This window comes from Apium graveolens, chromosome 7 (genome assembly GCF_009905375.1).
Source record: "Apium graveolens cultivar Ventura chromosome 7, ASM990537v1, whole genome shotgun sequence".
NCBI classification, from domain to species: Eukaryota; Viridiplantae; Streptophyta; class Magnoliopsida; order Apiales; family Apiaceae; genus Apium; species Apium graveolens.
This window is the reverse complement of record NC_133653.1, coordinates 188831537-188852396: the sequence shown is the minus strand read 5'-3', so window position 1 is coordinate 188852396 and position 20860 is coordinate 188831537. Positions and strand designations below refer to the sequence as shown.

The 20860-nt window shown below is 39.6% G+C and overlaps 1 protein-coding gene across 1 annotated transcript; it reads left to right on the top strand.

Moving 5' to 3' along the window:
* Positions 1-272: 272 nt before the first annotated feature.
* On the top strand, positions 273-1799 carry LOC141674268 (uncharacterized). The gene has a single exon (XM_074480989.1). It carries the CDS (start codon positions 273-275, stop codon positions 1797-1799), a length of 1527 nt encoding a protein of 508 aa, XP_074337090.1.
* The last annotated feature ends 19061 nt before the right edge of the window (positions 1800-20860 follow it).

The window sequence follows — 20860 nt, the reverse complement described above, 5'->3', positions numbered from 1 at the left end:
ATCCATAAGTTGGCTGGATGCCTAGCGGCCCTGCGCAGGTTCATCCCGAAGCTGGCGGAAAGATGTCTCCCATTCTTTGAGTTGCTAAAAGATGCCCGGAACAAGAAGTTGGTGGATTGGACCCCAGAATGCCACACATCTTTTGAAAAAATCAAGAGGCACCTGATGAACCCCCGGTGCTATCAAAAGCCAAGCCCGAAGAGCCTTTATCCCTCTACATCGCCACCGGCCCGAAGACTGTCTCTTCGACCCTGGTCCGGGAGGAGGGAGGAATGCAAAGCCCCATCTATTATGTCAGCCAAGTCCTCAAGGACGCCGAGACTCGGTACCCAAACTTGGAAAAATTCGCTTTGGCCCTTGTACACTCCAACAGGAAGCTGAGGCAATACTTCCAAGGCCGAGAGATTAGAGTGGTAACAGATCAGCAACTCAGGAAGATCATCCACAAGACAGATGCCTCCGGAAGGCTGGTTAACTGGGCCATTGAATTAAGCCAATTTAACATCAAGTTCGTGCCACGCACGGCGATAAAGGCCCAGGCCTTAGCAGAATTCATCATGGAATGCACCTTCCCGGAGCAGCAACTACCCTCCTCCCAAGAGATAACCCCGGAAGAAACCAACCCGGGAACGGAATTCTGGAAGCTCTATGTTGATGGATCATCCATGGCCGAAAGGTCCGGAGCGGGCCTCATCCTAATCAGCCCGGAGGGCTTCACCATTCAACATGCAATAACTTTTAGCTTCAAGGCAACGAATAATCAGGCTGAATATGAGGCACTCATCTCCGGGCTCAAATTGGCAAAATCTCTTGGTATTTCAAAGATGATCGTCTACAGTGATTCTCAGATTGTGGTCAAGCAAACCAGTGGAGAATATATTGCGAAAGATCCAATATTGGAACAATACCAGGCAATGGTACGGAATATCCTAGAAGCCACCCCCGACATCACCATACTTCAGATCAACAAAGAAGAGAACTCCAAAGCAGATGAGTTGTCCAAGCTCGTACAAAATACTTCGGACCTCGCCAGTTCAGTGTACTTCGAAGAACTCAAGGCACCCAGCACAGAGCGAGCTGAGGTCCTGTGCATCGGGAGCGCAGACAATTGGATGACCCCCTACATAGCTTACTTAAAGGATGGGATGCTTCCAAAAGACCAGAACAAAGCTAGATACTTAAAGCACAAAGCTGCTCGTTTCTTCCTGGAAGATGGTCAGTTATACAGAAGAACCTTTTCAGCGCCCACCCTGAAGTGTGTGGACCCGGATGAGGAAAATTATTGTCTCCGGGAAGTTCACGAAGGCATCTGCGGAGACCACCTGGCGGCCAAAGCTCTAGCCTACAAAGTCATCAGGCAAGGATATTACTGGCCCACAGTCCACTCCGACTCCATTGCCTATGTTAAGAAATGCCCCCAGTGCCAGAAGTTCAGCAACGTTCCCAGGCAAAGCCCCAGCCTTCCGGTATCGGTATTATCTCTGATCCCATTTGTTGTTTGGGGCATAGATATCATGGGCCCATTTCCCCGAGCAAAAGGTGACCTCCGCTACGTCCTGGTAGCCATTGATTACATGACAAAGTGGGCAGAAGCTAAGGCCATGAGGACAATCAATCAACAAGATTGTATCAAGTTTATGGATTCAATCGTCATGAGGTTCGGGATCCCAGTAGTTCTCGTCTCCGACAATGGCCCGCTGTTCGTCGGGTCTGACTTCGAGGCATATCTGAAAGAGCTCGGAATCAAGCACAAAAGGGCATCAGTCGCACATCCTCAGGGGATGGACAGGTCGAAGTAACTAACAGAACCATACTTCGAGGCCTGGAAAAAAGACTAGAATAGTCCAAGAAAACTTGGCCTGATGAGCTTCCGAAAGTCCTGTGGTCCTACAGAACCACCCCCAGAACGGGAACCAATGAGACCCCCTTCAAGCTGGCATACGGTACCGAAGCCCGTATACCAATCAAAACCGGGTCCCTTTTTCACAGAGTCATCAACTTCAACGAGATCTCAAACATTGAGGGACTTAAGACCAACCTGGAGCTCCTAGATGAGGTAAGAGATAAGACAGTAAAAAGGATGGAAGGCTACAAAGAAAAGACAAAACTCTACTTTGGGAAGAAGTCAAATATCAGAGAGTACGAAGCGGGAGACTTGGTACTCCGGCACACCGAGGCCTCGGACCCAACCAATCAGAGAAAACTCTAACTCAAATGGGAAGGCCCCTATAGGGTTAAAGAAGTGCTCCGACTAGGAACCTACAAGCTAAGCTATCTCGGTGGAACCGAAGTCCCAAACACTTGGCACGGAGCCCGTCTAAGGAAATTCTACCAGTAAAGGTAAGGCGCACATCCCGGGATCTCCTCTACTTTTAGGCTATGATAGCTTGATGTAATTTTCAACATTTTTCCCGGAATGTATTTTTGTTGTATTATGATTTAAATGAAAATCCCACATTGAGCACCCCATAGCTCAAGATTATTCTACTGTCATTCGATCACCGTCGCTATATTACTTACAAAATTTTATTCAGTTAAAATTTTAAACCCCTACCCGGGGACCATCACACAAACCATGTGTACGTAGAAAATTTTATTCAATTAAAATTTTAAAACCCCTACCCGGGGACCATTACACAAACCATGTGTACTTAGAAAATTTTATTCAATTAAAATTTTAAAACCCCTTCCCGGGAACCATTACACAAACCATGTGTACTTAGAAAATTTTATTCAATTAAAATTTTAAACCCCTTCCCGGGGACCATTATACAAACCATGTGTACTTAGAAAACTTTATTCAATTAAAATTTTAAACCCCTTCTCGGGGACCATTACACAAACCATGTGTACTTAGAAAATTTTATTCAAATAAAATTTTAATCCCCTTCCCGGAAACCATTACACAAACCATGTGTACTTAGAAAATTTTATTCAATTAAAATTTTAAACCCCTTCCCGGGGACCATTACACAAACCATGTGTACTTTGAAAACTTTATTTAATTAAAATTTTAAACCCCTTCCCGGGGACCATTACACAAACCATGTGTACTTGGAAAATTTTATTCAAATAAAATTTTAAACCCCTTCCCGGAGACCATTGCACAAACCATGTGTACTTTGAAAATTTTACTGTTAAAATTTTGACCCCTATCCCGGGGACCGTAACACGAACCACGTGTACTTAGAAAAATTTCGACGTAAGAAAGCAAAACCAAATATGAAAAGGAAATATATTTACATGCATTCCTGAGGCAAACCAAGCCCCGGGATAAATCCAAACCACAGTCAAACGAAATCCGAATAACAAAGTCTAAAGGCCACAAGGGCTAATTCTGAAACGATAGCAAACTATAAAAAACAAACTACATGGCACAAAGCCTGGGTCTTCATTCTTAATTCTTCAGTTCTCGAGAGGAGGAGGAGTCTTCTAGCGGCCCTCTTCGGGAGGCAGAGGCGGCTGCGCCCCGGATGTACCCACCTCAGCAGCTTTGGCTTCTTTACGACGGAGCTCTTCTGCGAGGTACAACTCTATGAATCCATCCATATCACCACCCGGATTCTCAGCCAGATAAGCAGAAGCAATGTCCCAGCAAATGTTGACCTTCTTAGAGATCTTGTTGTTGAGCTCCTCGTAGTAAGCGGAGGTACCCAGGAAGGACTCAAGCGCCTCCTCTGCCCAGGGCCTGACAGCAAGCTCTTTCTTCAAGTTCTCCACCTCCGCCCGGAGGGATCCAACCAACTGCTCCGCAGCCTCCCGAGACTTTACCGCCTCAGCAACAGCCTTCTTATACTCTCGAGACTCCCTTTCCTTCACCTCCCGGTACTTGGTGAAGATTTCCTTCTCCTTAGTTAGCTCCTTCACCGTGGCCTTATTCTTGGCCTCCCTTATGCGGTAATTGTGAAGAATGGTGGAGCAGCCGCTGATCCGAGCATTGGCCTGAAAATAAACGACTCAATACTAATGCAAGGTAGGAAGGAAAATGATAAGGGAACAATCTTACCTCCGAAACATCCCGAACCATATGATCGAGGAAGGTATTAAGATCCTCCTTAGCATAGCAATCAAAGTCAGCAGGGGTGGCATAGTTCTCAAACATCTCATTCCGGCGATCATCCAATGCCATTCGGGCTAAGAGGTTCTTCAACGCATCCTCCTCCACCAACTTTTGGCTCTCCTCCTCGGTAGGGCTCGAAGCAGCAACCCTCCTACGTTGGGGGGTTCCGAAACCACCAACAACTTCTTCCACAGCCTTCCTCCTACGAGGATTCAAAGTTCCAACCTCTTCCTCCTCCAACTCCAGCACCTCAACCTCCTCGGGCTCTGGGACAACATGTGTAGTAACCATCGGGGCACTTTCCCTTACACTATATCCCGAGGAGCCAGCATCCCGGGTCTGAGAGCCACTACCCACACCAGCTGTCTTCTTTCCTGAGTCCAACTGTACAGCACCACCAATCTTCTTGAACCTTCCGGCCAAATCCTTAAATTGTTGTGACATAGCGTAATGGAAAGGATTAAGGAAGGGAAGACCTGCACAAGGAACAACGGTTTTAAAGAGGAACAACAGGGCAAAGATATACATCAAGAAAAGTACAAGGGAAAAACTACTAATGTAAAGCACTTACAACCAACATTAAACAATGTTTGGTTATCTAAAAAGGTATCCCAGGTTTACTGGGCACCAAGAGCAACCACAAAGTCATACATCTTCACTAGGGCATCTCCACCGAGCCGCTCGGATGGGAACCTGTTATTTTTCAAAACAGTTTTGTACAAGGGCATAAACTCTAGGTCCCAGCCCCGGACGAAGATGAACTCCTTGTGCCAGCCCCGGAGCGAGTTCAACATAAAGACGGGAACTTTTTTGGCATCAGAAGGGAGCCCACAACCATCTATATTAAAGGTAAACTCAAAAAGGGGAGGCAAGGTGGACTTCTTAATCTTAAAAAGGTAGTGGAAAAGTTTAAACGTGGGAATACTTCTTTATATGGCAGCAGGCAAGGAACCAAGAAACCCACTTAACAGAATTCGGGGCCAACTGGGTGAAAGGTATCCCGTAGACATCGCGACACAGAGACTTGGTAAATTGATGAAGGTTGGGCCTCATACTACGTAGATGCTCTAAAGGAATTCCTACCCAACCACCAACGGGGCGGTGATAAACCCTCTCGTGAGGCTCGGGCCACCTCCACTTCATATCATCCCCGAAATGGAAAACGGCCTTCACTAGATCATCTATCTGTTGAAAGGTATACTCGGAGAGGTCGGGATGACAGGGAGCTGGAACATACCTAGTCCCGGGAGCATTGTAGGAAAGCTGATCCATACGGGCCCCATCATAAGGTTCTATGCCCCCGGGCCTGTAAGCAGTAGAAAGGTCCCTGAAGTAGTAATCGTGGGGAGAACTATTCTCACGGGTCTGAACAAAGTAATGATCTATGTCTATCCAAGACCCATCTTTCCTACCCAAAGTTTGCCCGGGGTTTAATAGGAAGGTAGGCAACTCCTCAACTACAGCTTGGCAACGGGGAGGCATATTTTCTAGTTCCGGGGAAGAGTCACTCAAATAATGTTCGGGAAATCCAAAATGGGGACGGTCAGGTCTACGTTTCAGGTTAGCCAATTGTTTCCTTCTACCCCTCCTAACCATAAGAAGTCTATGCCATTTCGGGAAGAAAAGGAAAAAGAAAGAAACACAAAAGCTACTCATAAACAGTTAACCTCAAAATCAAAATACCAAAGTACATCACACAACCTATACATACATATATACGCCTACAACACATGTCACGAACAGTCACAAAAACAAAGAACAAGCCCAGATTTTTGCATAAATTAAACCTCTTATCCGTGCAAATACAGACACCAAAACACAAACCCAGATTCACTACAAGCATTAATTGTTTCTATGCAAACAAAAATTGTAAATCCAAATAATAAACAACAACCTGTTCGATTCACCAAAACTCGACACAACAAAAGTAAACTGATTCAGATGCTTGGACACGCATGCATTCTAAGAACTTAGACTACAAATATTCGTTAAACAATCACGAAAGAAAAGAGAACGAATAAAAGTTCGAAAACTTACAAGAAAACAGGAGAAATAAGGCGGCTTCAAAGAGAAAAGCTCCCAAATTCGCCTTGGAGAAAAGTTGCAGAGAGTTTTTGTGTTTGCAATTGCGTAAAGAAAAAAGAAATGACAGAGATGGAGTATTTATAGGCACAAATGAAGAAGTAACCCACTACATTGCCACGCAATCCTGTCCGTCGAATGAAGACACGTGGTGCAATCCTGAGCGTCCAGAAAATAACCGCCGCAGTTAATGATTACATCACTGTAATTATTTAACAGGCGCGGCTTTTGAGGAGAAAAAGGGGGGAAAACTGCAATGTTTCGTATATATACATATACTCACACATATATTCGTACAAGAAGCTCAACCGCCGACTGACACTCCGGGAAAGCGCTAAAGTACTACCCACCTGTCATATCTGCACCCAGGCCTACCCAAACGCAACCCCGGGGACTTGTACCCAACAATACCCCGGGGTTAGGCGCCACAAATCAAAGGAAAAATGATAAAAAATTTCCAGGTGCCAAGAACCAAAAGGCCTACCCAAACACAATCCCGGGGACTTGTACCCAACAACACCCCGGGGTTAGGGGCCACAAATCAAAGGAAAAATGAAAAAAAAATCCAAGTATCAAGAACCTAAAGGCCTACCCAAACACAACCTCGGGGACTTGTACCCAACAACACCCCGGGGTTAGGGGCCACAAATCAAAGGAAAAATGATAAAAAATTTCCAAGTGCCAAAAACCAAAAGGCCTACCCAAACACAACCCCGAGGACTTGTACCCAACAACACCCCGGGGTTAGGGGCCACAAATCAAAGGAAAAATGATAAAAAAATTCCAGGTGCCAAGAACCAAAAGACCTACCCACACACAACCCCGGGGACTCGTATCCAACAACAACCCAGGGTTAGGGGCCACAAATCAAAGGAGTGATAAAAAATTTCCAAGATAACTACTCCCCCATCCGGAAAAACCCGCATAAGGGAGTGGGAGGCAAATGATAGGCCAGAAGTAACCAGGCCCAAATAAAGGAACAGAGGCCCAAAAGAGATAATACCCCAGGCTCAAGCCGGGGTGGTACCCGGTGCCACGTGGTACAGGACAAAAGAGTCAACTGTCTCATGTTACCCAAAATGGAACAATTGCATCCCAGCCGTCCATTGGTAAATATCCCAAGGCAACTCTGATGGAGAAAAGACACCTGACCACACAGTCTATCCGAACCGTCCAATCAATCAGCAACCAAGAATGATCAAAGGCCAGGATGAAAAGGTACAAACCCCAAAAACCCTAAATATTGGGACCTATAAAAGGCCCCAAAAAGAGGGTTTTAGGGGTTGAAAAACATTTGAATGCTACACACCTATACACACACCATCACATATATTTTGAATAGCTCATTTTTCCCTCTTCTTCTTCTTCTTCTTCTTCTTCTTCAAGAAAACCCATTTCTTACTCTCACACCGGAGTTGCCGCGGGAAACAACCCCCCCCTCCGGTTCTGTTTTGCAGAGACCCCTACCTAGCAGGTTAACCTCACTCCAACCGCTACGGAAGCTGGGTACCAGCTCATGTGAGAAAGGAGAAGGTCCGGGAAGAAACCGAGTTATCACGAAGAAAATCTGGGTGCAGAGAAGTTGTTAAACCAAAGTGGTTGGACCAGTGGTTTAGAGTAGCCTATCATAGGTTGAACAAAAGAAGGAGGTGCAATAGATTTGGGGAGGGGGGTTAAATACCTCTCAAAGCCAAAGTTAGGAAGAATGTTAAAAATTGCCAACAAGGCCCAAAGCCTCTCTCTAGATCAAGAATCTCCAAAAGGTCACCAAAAGGTTTTGTAACATAAATAAGAGAAGAGCATGATTTAAAATCATATTCTGCCGTATAGGATGGAACTTTATTCATTGATGCAAAAATTTAGTAGATTCAACAACTTTAATATCATTTGCGAAGAAATCTTTAGACATCTGGTAAAACCTAATGTCAAACATACCCGGTAAATTTTGCTCAAAATATCTTTAACATCACATGCAAAAATCTCACTCATTTTTTACAAAAATATAGGTTTTTACCCAATATTGTGAACTTCATGAATCTGAATTTACATTACAAGAAATGCACTAATAGTGAACTGGAAAAATCAAAGGACTGCATCTTTTTTCATTTATCGTATGAAGTAGTTGTGTCCTTCACATATACATATATATAGATTATTCAACTTCAAAATATCCTGGCAAAAAAACATCAAAAAATAATATAAAGTACATTAGAGAAAGTCTATACTTCCATTGTATCTCATTACTCCCCCTCAAGCTAAGAAGAGGGAACACAGTGAGGCTCCTAGATTGATAATAAACTGATGTTGCTACATGAATCAAGCATCCCTTCACCATTAACATCTGCTTCATTCCTTCACCATTAACATCTGCTTTCAAAGGCACTTCAAGACTCATTGTCTACCTTAACAGAATTTAGCATTTAGCGGGGTTCTAAATGGAGAGTCGAGACTTCTAAACGTTCTGACTTAGCTTTCCATTAGAGGAGCCTGACTTTGCGAGCCATTAGAGGAATCCTGGATTGCTTTTTATTAGATAACTGTTTGAACTTCATTTGAGTCATGGCATTACTTGTCATTAGAGGACCTTGGGTTTGATTGTCATTAAAGAAATCCTGGCTTTACTTGTCATTAGAGGACAATTGCTTACAGAGCTCAAAAATATCAGCCAAATTGCACTATGATGAGTATACAACAACGAAAGCAAAACACAAAGCGAATAAACAAGAACAAGAAAATAAACGAAAATCACACAAGACAAAGATTTACGTGGTTCGAAAATTCCTAATCCACAAGCTGCACTAATTTTGTATTGACCTCTCACAATTTGTTGTGTTATGATTTTACAATTACATGAGTATTTATAAGAGAAGAAACTAGGCCTAAATCAAAATTATAGTCCAAATCTGAAAAGTAGTCTAATCCATAAACTAATCTGAATCTGAATAGTCTATTTTCATGGGCTTAATTAATAAACTCCACAAACCCAACAATCTCCCACTTGGAGTCTGGCCAATCTTCACTTCACTCTTGTAAGTCTAGTAAAATTAATTCTTCAATCAATAACTCTAACTAGTGCAGCGCCTTCTCATCAATCAATCTTGAAGGCCAGTTGAAGATACACAAAGCTTCAACTTTTAATTCATAACCACCTTAATCAACATATCTGCAGGATTTTTTGAACCAAGGATTTTCTTCAAGGACAAAGTACCTTACTTATCAACTCTCTTGTAAAGTGATGTCTCAGCTGAATATGCTTCGTCCTAACATGAAATACGAGATTCTTCGCAAGATGAATAGCACTCTGACTGTCGTTATACAAAGCAATGTCCTCATGTTTCTTGCCCAACTCCTCAAGAAAAATTTTCAACCAAATCATCTTCTTGCTAGCTTCACAGATATCCATATATTCTGCTTATGTAGTTGAAAGAGCAACACTCTTTTGAAGTCGAGACATCCAACTAACCGTGGTGCCACCTAAAGTGAAAATATAACCCGTTTTACTTTTTCTTGTATCCAAACATTCACCCAAATCTGCATCAGAGAACCCTTCCAAGATAACATCTTTCTTACTGAAACATAGTGCAACCTTGGATGTGTCTTTCAAATAGCGTAACAACCATTTGACTGTTTCCCAATGCTCTCTTCCTGGATTAGACATAAATCCGCTAACAACTCCCACTGAATAAGCAATGTATGGCCTTGTACACACCATAACATACATTAAACTGCCAGCTGTAGATGCATACGAAACTTTAGCCATATCTTTCTTGCCTTCATCCGTTTTAGGTGATTGCTTCTTTGTGAGATTAAAGTGACTCGCCAAAGGTGTACTTATGGTCTTCACATCCTGGACACTGAATTTCTGCAGTAACTTCTCAACATACCTTTTTTTAGATAATTTTAAAGTACTTTCAGCTCTATCCCTTATTAAAGGGCTCTGATGTTATACATAAAGGACCTTTCGTGCAATTTTTATGGTGGCTTAAAAGACTTGAATATTCCTACCTTCATGTATTTGACCATCACTATTAGAGGCCGTTGTCTTGAAAAGTTGCACACTAGGAATATATGCAATCTTGTCAACTACCTTCCACTTGCAATGGTGGCAACGACCTTCCATTTGCGAACGGTACAAACCACGCGTATCCAAGAAAGCTGTGAACGCTGTGTTATATATGCTGGAAACATATATGTTACACTATGCCGGCAACAAATATGATATTATGTTGTTAAATAGGTTAAATGTATTCGCTTCGGTACACTGCTGGAAAAACAGGATATAACATTTAAAGCCTTTTTAGATATCGATTATTTTTAAAATGATGTTACAACTTATATTAGACATTGGTCTATAAAATAACCGTTGTTGATTATATTTTTTCTAAAATAGAATACACAAATAAGTCATCGGTTCTAGGCATAATCGTTGTCAACTTTACAGAGACATCGGTTTGAAATATATTTGTTATCGATAATTGTATTTAAAGAATTAAAAAAATAGGCGACTACTTCCCACAATATATTTCCCAAATGTTCCCCCCTTTAACCGTTTTTATTCCACCCTTATACTAGATTGTTTCCCCCTTTTCCCATCTCTCTCGGCTCACTCTCCCCTCTCTCTCTTGTTTTCTCTCATCTATCTCTCTCTCCCTCCCGCCTCCCTCTCTCTCTCTCTCTCCCACCATATCCTAGTAGTTAGAACTCTAGTTTTTTTGTATGCATCTCACATTATCTGTAATTAGGGTTTCAATTAAACCCCCAATTTAAGAACATCTTTAATTAATCAAACTTTCATTTCGAGAAACTCTAATTTCTTGATACGGTTGGTGTTTTTTTCTTTGGATTTGGTTTTATTTGTTCTTCATCATACGTACTTTGAGATATGCATGATATGCCCAAGTATTTTTTTGACAATTTTTTATAAAGCGTCAAAATACAAAATAACTCACTCATGAAAATTACATGAAGAAAATTCACCATTATCATACTTTTAGTTGGCAAAACAAAATTATCAGTTAATGTATACACAACATCCTCATCACATATTGTTCCAAACATGAAATTACTAGTCTTGGTGCTTAAATATGCTCCCACCAACATTATTCTTGTTTTTCTTAGTTAAATGAGAGTCTGTAGGGTTATTTCTAAGGGGAATCCAGTCTCCGTCAAAGGTGATCTGCATTCTCCAAATTTATTTGTGATTGCAATGGTAGGTTTAAGAGGCGTGTATCATCTAAAGTAAGAATTTGAATGTATTTTCCTGCCAATGGAGGACCAGTGTGTCTGGTTTTATCCTAACTCAAATACATCTCAATGTTTTCTTGGTAATGTTAATGAGCTAGATGCTAGTGTAATCCTAGAGATAACTAACTTGGTTCTCTATCGACACATTCCCTTTTTTGTATTTGGGTCTTCTATTCGAAACTGAACACCGGAGATTAAAAATGGAAGGACATGTTCTTGTAAATAACAACCATAAAAATCTATATATAGATAAATGAGAGATGTGAATGATACGTGTTAGATATATTTGATAATGTCATGGGTAATATGTTTTATGTTTAGATTTCAGATCTTATTTGAACAGAACAAATCAGTACTTAACTGATCAGTACTTATACTGGACGACAGAACTTAAGGGATATCAGTACTTATGTTATCAGGAGATAAGCATCAGGAGATAGATATCAGAACTTAAGTGCTGAAGGACGATCAGATAAGGACAGTAGCTGATTAAAGTTAAGAAGATCAAGATAAATATAAGAAGAGATATGCATGAAGAAGGAATTCCGTGAAGAATGGAATACTTGGAATAGAAGATATCTGATTGATATATATTAGGAAGCAGAATTATATTCCATATCAATTAGCGATTATCTTGTAACTGTGTAGTATATAAACACAGACATAGGGTTTACACTATAAGTGTTATCATTATCGAGAATATTATTTACTGTAACCCTAGCAGCTCTCGTGATATTTTGTTCATCACTGAGAGATAACAGTTCCAGATTGTAACAGAGTTTATTGTTTCAATAAAGTTTGTTTTCTGTTACATAAGTTCTTGAAGTTTGATTTGATTGTAATAAACACTGTATTCACCCCCTCTACAGTGAAAGTGTGACCTAACAAGTGGTATCAGAGCCTTCTGTTAACACACATACAGTTAAAGATCCAAACACAATCATGTCTGACACAGAAACTCCACTAAGCCTACCAAAACTGAGGAATCATCAAAGACATCAACTCAGAGTCGATATGAGACTATCAGAGTTCCCATATTGAGACCATCTGAATATCCCATATGGAAGGTAAGGATGACCATGTTTCTGGAAGCAACAGATCCAGAATACCTTGATAGAATCAAGGAAGGGCCTCACAAACCTACCAAGCTCGCTGTTGTAGTTGCAGGTGAAGCAGCAATGACCGTACCAAAGGAAAAGAGTGATTACACTGCTGAAGATATAGCATCTATTGCTAAGGATGCCAAGGTACGACACTTATTGCATAGTGCCATTGATAATGTAATGTCAAACAGGGTAATCAACTGCAAGACTGCTAAGGAGATATGGGATGCACTGGAGACAAGGTGTCAAGGAATTGAAACAGTTAAGAAGAACAGGAAGACAATACTCACTCAAGAGTATGAACACTTTGACTCTAGGACTAATGAGTCATTGACTGATGTATATGATAGATTTGTCAAACTCTTGAATGACTTGTCGTTGGTTAATAAGGAGTATGATCTTAAAGATACAAACCTTAAATTCCTGTTAGCTCTTCCTGAATGTTGGGATTTGAAGGCAACAACAATAAGAGACAACTACAATCTTGATGAGACAACTCTTGATGAAATCTATGGAATGCTCAAGACTCATGAACTTGAGATGGAACAAAGAAGCAAGAGGAAAGGAGGAAAGTCAAGGACAGTTGCTCTCAAGGCTGAAGAGGAATCCCCCAAACCACCTTCCTCAAAGAAAGACAAGGGTAAAGCTCTTATCATAAAGTCTGATACTGAGTCATCAAGTTCTGAGAGTAATGATGACTCAGATTCTGAAAGCTTGCCTGAAACTGATGCTGATGAGGAGATGATGAAGCTGTGTGCTCTTATGGTGAAAGGAATCACAAAGATTGCATACAGGAAGTTCAGGAAGGGAAAGAAGTTTTCCAGAAAAGGCATAAGTTCTGATAAGAAGAATTTCAGAAGATCTGAAGGAAGAGGAGGAAAGTCTGACAGAGGAGATTACGCTAATGTTAAATGTTATAATTGTGGTGAAAAAGGCCACATATCTCCTGATTGCAAGAAGACCAAGAGTGACAAAGGCAAAGCTCTTGTCACAAAGCAGAAAAGCTGGACAGACACCTCAGACTCTGAAAGTGAGGAGAACTATGCATTGATGGCAAATGCTGATAAATCAAGTTCTGAGAGCAGTTCTGAAGCTGCTGAAACAAAGGTACCTCAGACTACTTATGCTTTTCATACTGATGATATTAATGAGTTGAGAAGATATCTTAAAACCATGTTTGTTAGTTATAGAGATCAAACTTTAACATGTGAAAGATTAACTTCTGAAAATCTTGCTTTTAGGAAAAGAAATGATTTCTTAGAAAAAGAGTTAGTCATGTTCCATCAAACTCAGCAGGATAGAGATGATGCTTTTTATGTTAGGGATGAAGTGCTAAAAATGAATGAATCTCTAAAAACTGAGTTAGAAAAGGAGAGAGAGATTATCAGAACTTGGACTAACTCTGGCAAAACAACTCAAAATTTGCTAAGCAGTGGAAACTGGAAGGAGGGCTTAGGTTATGGAGAAAATAAAAATGAAAAAGGAACTGTAGAAATTAAGCCTGTTGATAAGCAAAAGCTGAAGTTAAAACCTGTTAAGTTTGTAACTGAAAAATATGAAAATGAGAAATCAGAAGTTAAAAAGGAATTAGCTTCTGACAAACTAAAACAGGAAAAGACAGCTGAAGTTAACATAGGCTTAATGACAAAGAAGCAGCTTAAGCATAAGCTGAAAGATGTTAAGAATGCAAACAAGGTAAAATCACCTAGGAAAAACAGGAATGGAAAGGAAGGTGTGAATAAAAGCAATAACTATAAATCTGTTCCTGATGCTCCTAGGAAAGCGTGTCATAACTGTGGAAGTTCTAACCATCTGGCTTCTTTTTGCAGGAAAAATAAGAATATTAACTCCTTATCTTCAAAATCAGGAGTTAAGAGTCAGTCTGTTAGATACAAACCACAAAATCCTTGTTTTCATTGTGGTAGTTTATGGCATTCCATTTATACTTGTAAGGAATATCATAGTTTGTACTATGATTATTATCAAATAAAACCTTCTTTAAAGAAAGTTTCTGTTGTTCCTTCTAGTGTAAGTTCTGATTCAAAGTCTGGTAGTATAAGTTCTGATAAGAAAACTGTTAACATAAAATCTGATGCTAAATCCGCTGCAAATGTTAACAAACCTAAAAATGCCAAAGGATCCAAGCAAGTCTGGGTCCTTAAAACTAATAATTAGTGGTCTTTTTGATTGCAGGGCAACAGGAAAAATATTTTAGTTCTGGACAGTGGATGTTCAGGACATATGACTGGAAATAAGGCCCTGCTATCAGACTTTGTGGAGAAAGCTGGCCCAAGTGTTTCTTATGGAGATGGCAACATTGGAAAAACTTTGGGATATGGCAATATCAATCTTGGGAATGTCATCATTAAAGATGTAGCTATAACGACTCGTATATTTTTATATTGTTTAAATGTGCAATTATTAAATAATTGCATAAATAAAATAGGTTTGTGGGTTCTGTCAGCTGGATATTATTTTTGTTAATATTTTAATTAATTATGCGTGATCGTTGGTGTTCGTGTATTAATTGTATAATTCGTTGTGAAGTTGTGTTGTGTCACTTTTATAATTAAAGGTGATTTTATTCAAAATTTATTTCCATAAATACTTGGGTTATCCCTAAAATCATTTTTATGACTTCATAATTTTATTAATTATTTTAGGAGTTTTTAAAATTTACAAATCGATATTTTATCATTTATTTATCTTTAAATGATTTTTTGATTTCATTTAATTGTAAAAAATGCAGATCCAGTATACGTCTTAAAAATTCTTTAAAAATCTTGAAATTTTGTTTAGTTAATTGTTAATTATTGCGATAATTTTAGAGTATTAGTTTTAAATTATCTTGAGAATTTTAAATTTGTTCTGATAAATTTTCGGGGTGTTGTTACTCGAAAATTATTCGTTAAAATCAGTAAGTGCGGTGCGAGTCAGAATAATAAAAAAAAAGGGGGGGGGGACAAAATCCCCAATTTCATCCCTGCACCCCCTTCCCCTCGACTCGCCGCCTCTCTTTTCTCTCGTGGTATCTCTCTCTCGCTCCCTCAAATCTTTCTGATTCTCTCTCTCTCTCCCTTTCTTCTCTCTCTCTCTCATAATCTCTCTTTCTCCCCTTCGTTTTCTTCTCCCCCCTTATTCCCTGTGTTGCTGCCGCCTGCTCTCCGGCCGCCACCGTGATTCCAGTTTCTTTCCGGTGCTAGTCGGAAAGCCCAAGAGTTGATGTTGGATAGCCTAGTGGACAGTCGACGAGCTCAGTAAGGTTCCAATCGAAGGACCTGAGTGTTGAAGTCAAATCCAGGGTAATCTAGTGGTTAGACGTTAAAGCCTGAGTGTCCGTGTCGGCTCAAGGTCAATCGGTATTAGTTGTAAAGCTCTGCAAGGCAAGTACCCCTGAACAAATCTTTTACGGTTCAGTATATATGAATAATTGTTGATTTAAATTACGTACTGGAACAGAACGATTTAAGTTACGTATCCCCTGGATTCAAATTATTTTGTTAACTTGTGTTTTGGGGGAAAAGTAACTTCTGAAAATGCCTATCTCTAAGTTCTGAATAAAATGAAAATGTTTTGGAAAATGTGCTATGTTATAATTGTTTTGATAAGAGATAGGTAAGTGATTTGGAAAACTGGATAAAAATGATCAGATAATTGGATGAGTGTGCGCAGAAGGCCCGTAACGGCCTGGAAGTTAGCGTAAGAGGCGAAGTGGTTGCGCACCCTGTCATAACCACCAGCCCAGCGTGACAGAGACCTAGCTAGTCTCTGAGTTCCGGAACAAGTTTCATAGGATAGCCTGATCAGCTGTCTCACCAGGGATCATCCAATAATTTTATATCTAAGCAAGTGATTTTGAGGTTCCCGGAGAGGAACAAGTTTTATAGGTCCTGTGATGGGACAAGTTTTATAGATCCTGTGATGGGACAAGTTTTATAGATCCTGTGATGGGATAAGTTTTATGGTTTCCGTAACGGAACAAATGATTTTGGGTCCCCGTAACGGGACAAATGGTTTTATGGGTCTTGCGATGAGACAGAAGATTTGAAAACGAAAGAAGCATGCTAAAATTTAAATTGATATTTATGCACAGCACACAACTAATGATTTGGTTTTACAGAGCATGCTAGTTTTGATATCCAGTTCACACATGTTTTACTTGTTTCTAGCAAGTTATGATTTCTGTTCCTATAATTGTTTATCATAAACTGTTTTTGATTATTATTCATATAGTGGTACTGCTGAGCAATAGATTGCTCACCCTTGCAAAATGTTTTATATATGTATTGCAGATACCTAGGAGATTCTTCAGTGGTAGTCAGGGCAGAGTTCCAGTTCCTTTCATGTCAACCTCCTCTGAGGTAGTTGCATTCAGACCAGATGAGGTCTGTTGAGTTGCTGCATTAAATTAGTGGTCAGGATTGTGTAAGGTAATTTGAGTTGTGTTAGTTGAGTAACCTAAGTCATACTTAAACCTGGAAAAGATCTTGGAATTAGGGGTCGTATTTATATTCTATCTTGGAATTGTTTATATTATGTTTGTTATGGTGATTGTTGATGACGTCAACTCCTGACCCCGGGGTTGAGGCCGTCACACTTGGTATCAGAGCTATAGGTTTGAGTCCCTGATTTAGGTTAGGAATAGAGTCAGAAGAGTGCAAGAAGGTTTATTTTATATAAATATGAGTCAGCAACTCAACCAGAGGAGCGAGTCTGTGGGTTTAGTCAAGGGTTCGAAGGCGTAACCCTGATATTTGTTGGGGATTGGCTGGAACTGCCCTAGCTTTTAGTAAATCTCCCCTATCCCCTATATATAGGTGTCATTGGCAATGTCTAGTTGAGATTTCTAGTTTCTTTTCTCGAGCGAGCGAATCTGATCATGAAAGTTTAGGTGGAAGGGTAATAGTTAGAGGCTGCCATGATAGACGAGTCTCATAGTGAATGTGGATTAGTACTGAGGTTTATACTTTGAGCCCTTATATTTCTTTCCTCGGAGGTTCTATCGGTTGATTGGGGCAAACAATACATATGATGTGACTATTTGTCTGTGTGACAAAGGGTCTGGTGGGACGCCACCAAATTATGTGTTATAAACTGTATAGTACTAAGATTGGCCATCTTACGTACTTGTATGGTTGCTCCCAGTCATATCCGCATTTCCTTCATGTTTCTTATAGAATGAATTATCCTGATTTCGAAATTTTATTTGGTATTTTATGGCAATGAATTTCCTTCGGTAATCACTGTGGTCAGATCGTCCTAGTTATGGAAAGTAAGCGAAGAATTGACCGTCAGGAGAAATAAAAGTTCTATGTCCGGTTGCTATTTTTGAATGACGACAAGAGAAAGGATTTGTGATCCATTGGAAAAGGTTATTGTCTTATAAAAGTTAATTCAATGGTTGTCGAGTCTATGGCAAATGATAGGGAACCGCCTTTAGAAGAATGGTTGGCTGAAACTTGGACTAGTAGGCCTATCAGAGGTCCTTAAGTTGACCTAGTTTGCGAGGTTGTTTGTTGGTAATTTTGGCGGAAATAGCCAACCCCGTTTTATTATATTGGTTAGTGATACATATGATTATTAACATGTTATGTGTCACAGTATTGTGAACCGTGGAGTTGAGTGATGAAAGATGGTTAGTATGCTTGTTGGTGGTTTGGTTGATGTTGATAAATTGATATGGTTGTTGGTTAATTGTTGGTGTCGGCTTGAGTCCGACTGGTAGTCAGTAATATAGAGGAAATGCTGCCAAATTTTTGGAAAATACCCTACTTTTAAAGATACAACGTATACTATGATGTGTTAGTAGTGTTTCAGATGATACTCCAATTGGTCAATTAAAAGGAAGAGTTGGTTAATTTTATCAGTTAATGGTCAGTTATATAGAAGTCGGTTCCAATTATATGAAGTTAAATGCTAACGTGGTTTTCAAATTCGAAAACAAAGAATGTTCAATGTTTTGAATGCGGTCATAAGGGTCAGGCTGCGTTGGAGTGTAATCCAGAAAATCTAGGAGTTATTTACTACCATTATAGGAAGGTTGGGCATATTGCAAGGAGTTGTGGAATGGTTACTCAAGGTACTACATCCCAAGGTCCAATACCCAACATGGCTAGAGGTAGAACTTCCAGAGTAACCAAAAGATCGAGCGGTTAGAATTCGGACGTAGTGTAGCTGATCTGACACCCTTAAAGCTAGAGGAGTTTGATACGATTTTAGTAACGAATTGGTTGTCTTGTCATAAGGCAAGGATTAATTTGGGAAAAGCGAATAGTAAAGTGTATGGAAGTCACTAATGGAGTGAATTGCTAAAGGAAGGAGCAGGATAAGAAGCTCTTCCAATCATGCGAAGAAAGAAGTTAATAAGCTAAGGGTATCAAGTAGATCCACCATGTGTAAAGATATGAAGAATATAATGCTTGAGCTGAGGAAAGTTGAGTAATATATGAATGCCTGGAGTTCTTTGAAGATTAGTGGGACGAAATAATTAGCTCGATAATTGTAAAAGATATTAGTAAGAAAGGTGAGCATATCAGATATAGTCCCTTGGGTTATGCCAGAAATGTTGCTGAAAAGAAGAATGAAATGATAAGAGTGTGTAATGATTATCGGGAGTTTAATAAAGTGGCGAACAAGAATCAGTAACCATATCAAGAATTAATTAATTATGTAACCTAATTCAAGGAGTGTGTTATTTCTCGGGGATTGACTTAAGATCCAGCCTGAGAACGTATCGAAGACTGCAGTTAAAACGAAATATGGGCATCATAATTTTTGATAATGTTATTTGGATTAACAAATGTATCAGTTAGTGAACATGGTGTATAAGGAGTTCTTGAATAAGCATGATGGTATTTATTGATAACATCCTCAGCTATCCAAGGACCAGGGATGTCCATGTGAAACGCCCAAAGATTTCCCTACGAAGATTAGAAGAAAAACAACTATATATTAAGTTTAAGTATAAATTTTAGCTGAGAGTAACAAATGATTCCGATTATTCCATTAACGAACATTTAAGCAAGGCCGGTGTAGTAACAGATGCCCTGTATAGAAGGAAAGGATTGAATGTGATTAAAATCGCTAAGGAGTTAATAAAGGAATAGGGAAAAAGTGGAATGTGAAGTTCAAATATCTGAAGGTGAGAAGAAGTGAAGATATGCGATTACCTTCTAGTCTTAACTGATGGAGAGAAGCAAGAGTTGTTCGAATGTTTGGAAACCAAATTGAAAATGAGCACCGCTTATCATTTGTAGACGAAAGGTCGAAGTGAAAGGACGATTCAGGCAATATAAGGTATGTTGAGAGTATATAGTTTGAATCTAAAAGGAAACTGTGGTAATCACCTACCATTGATTAAGTCCTCTATATTAATAATTATCATGTTAGTAGGGAATGCTACCTTGCGAAGCCCTGTGTGAGCATAAGTGTGAGTTTCCCCCTACTGAGAGAAAGTGGGAGTAGAAATGTTGTAAGATCCTGAATAAATTCGCCGCACCAAGGACGTAGTGGTGTTAATTCGAAAAAGAGTTGACGTAGTTTGGGATGGACAAAGAAAGAAGATGGATTTGCATCGAAAGAGTATGGATCTAAAGGTAGGATCGTGGGTATTGACAAAATTTCACCTTGAAAGAAATTGGTTAGGTTTAGTTAGAAGGGGCGAGTTGAGCCCTAAATATATGTACCCATTGGAGGTATCGAAGAGGATAGATGAAGTGCTCATGAGTTAGCATTGTTATTATAGTTGCAAACATTTATAGTGTGTCCTACATGTCATTGTTAAAGCGATATGTTCTTGGTTTGAACTAAGCCATTGAGTAGGAACCAATGGGCTCTCATCCAAATTGTTTTGCGTGGAATGATCGACCCAGAACCTAGATCGTTATGAGTGAGTCCTTAGGAATGAGTTTATATCCTTAGTGAGTGTGCTTTGAATGAATCCTCGAATAGAAGAATCTACTTGGGATTTAGAGTCAGATATGCTTGACAAATATCCTCACTTGTTTGGTTAAAAATCAGATTCTGAGGACAGAATCTTTTTAAGGGGGAAAGATTATAACGACTCGTATATTTTTATATTGTTTAAATGTGCAATTATTAAATAATTGCATAAATAAAATAGGTTTGTGGGTTCTGTCAGCTGGATATTATTTTTGTTAATATTTTAATTAATTATGCGTGATCGTTGGTGTTCGTGTATTAATTGTATAATTCGTTGTGAAGTTGTGTTGTGTCACTTTTATAATTAAAGGTGATTTTATTCAAAATTTATTTCCATAAATACTTGGGTTATCCCTAAAATCATTTTTATGGCTTCATAATTTTATTAATTATTTTAGGAGTTTTTAAAATTTACAAATCGATATTTTAT

Coding starts and splice junctions, on each gene's coding strand:
- LOC141674268 (XM_074480989.1), top strand. CDS start 273: ATGCAAAGCCCCATCTATTATGTCAGCCAAGTCCTCAAGGACGCCGAG.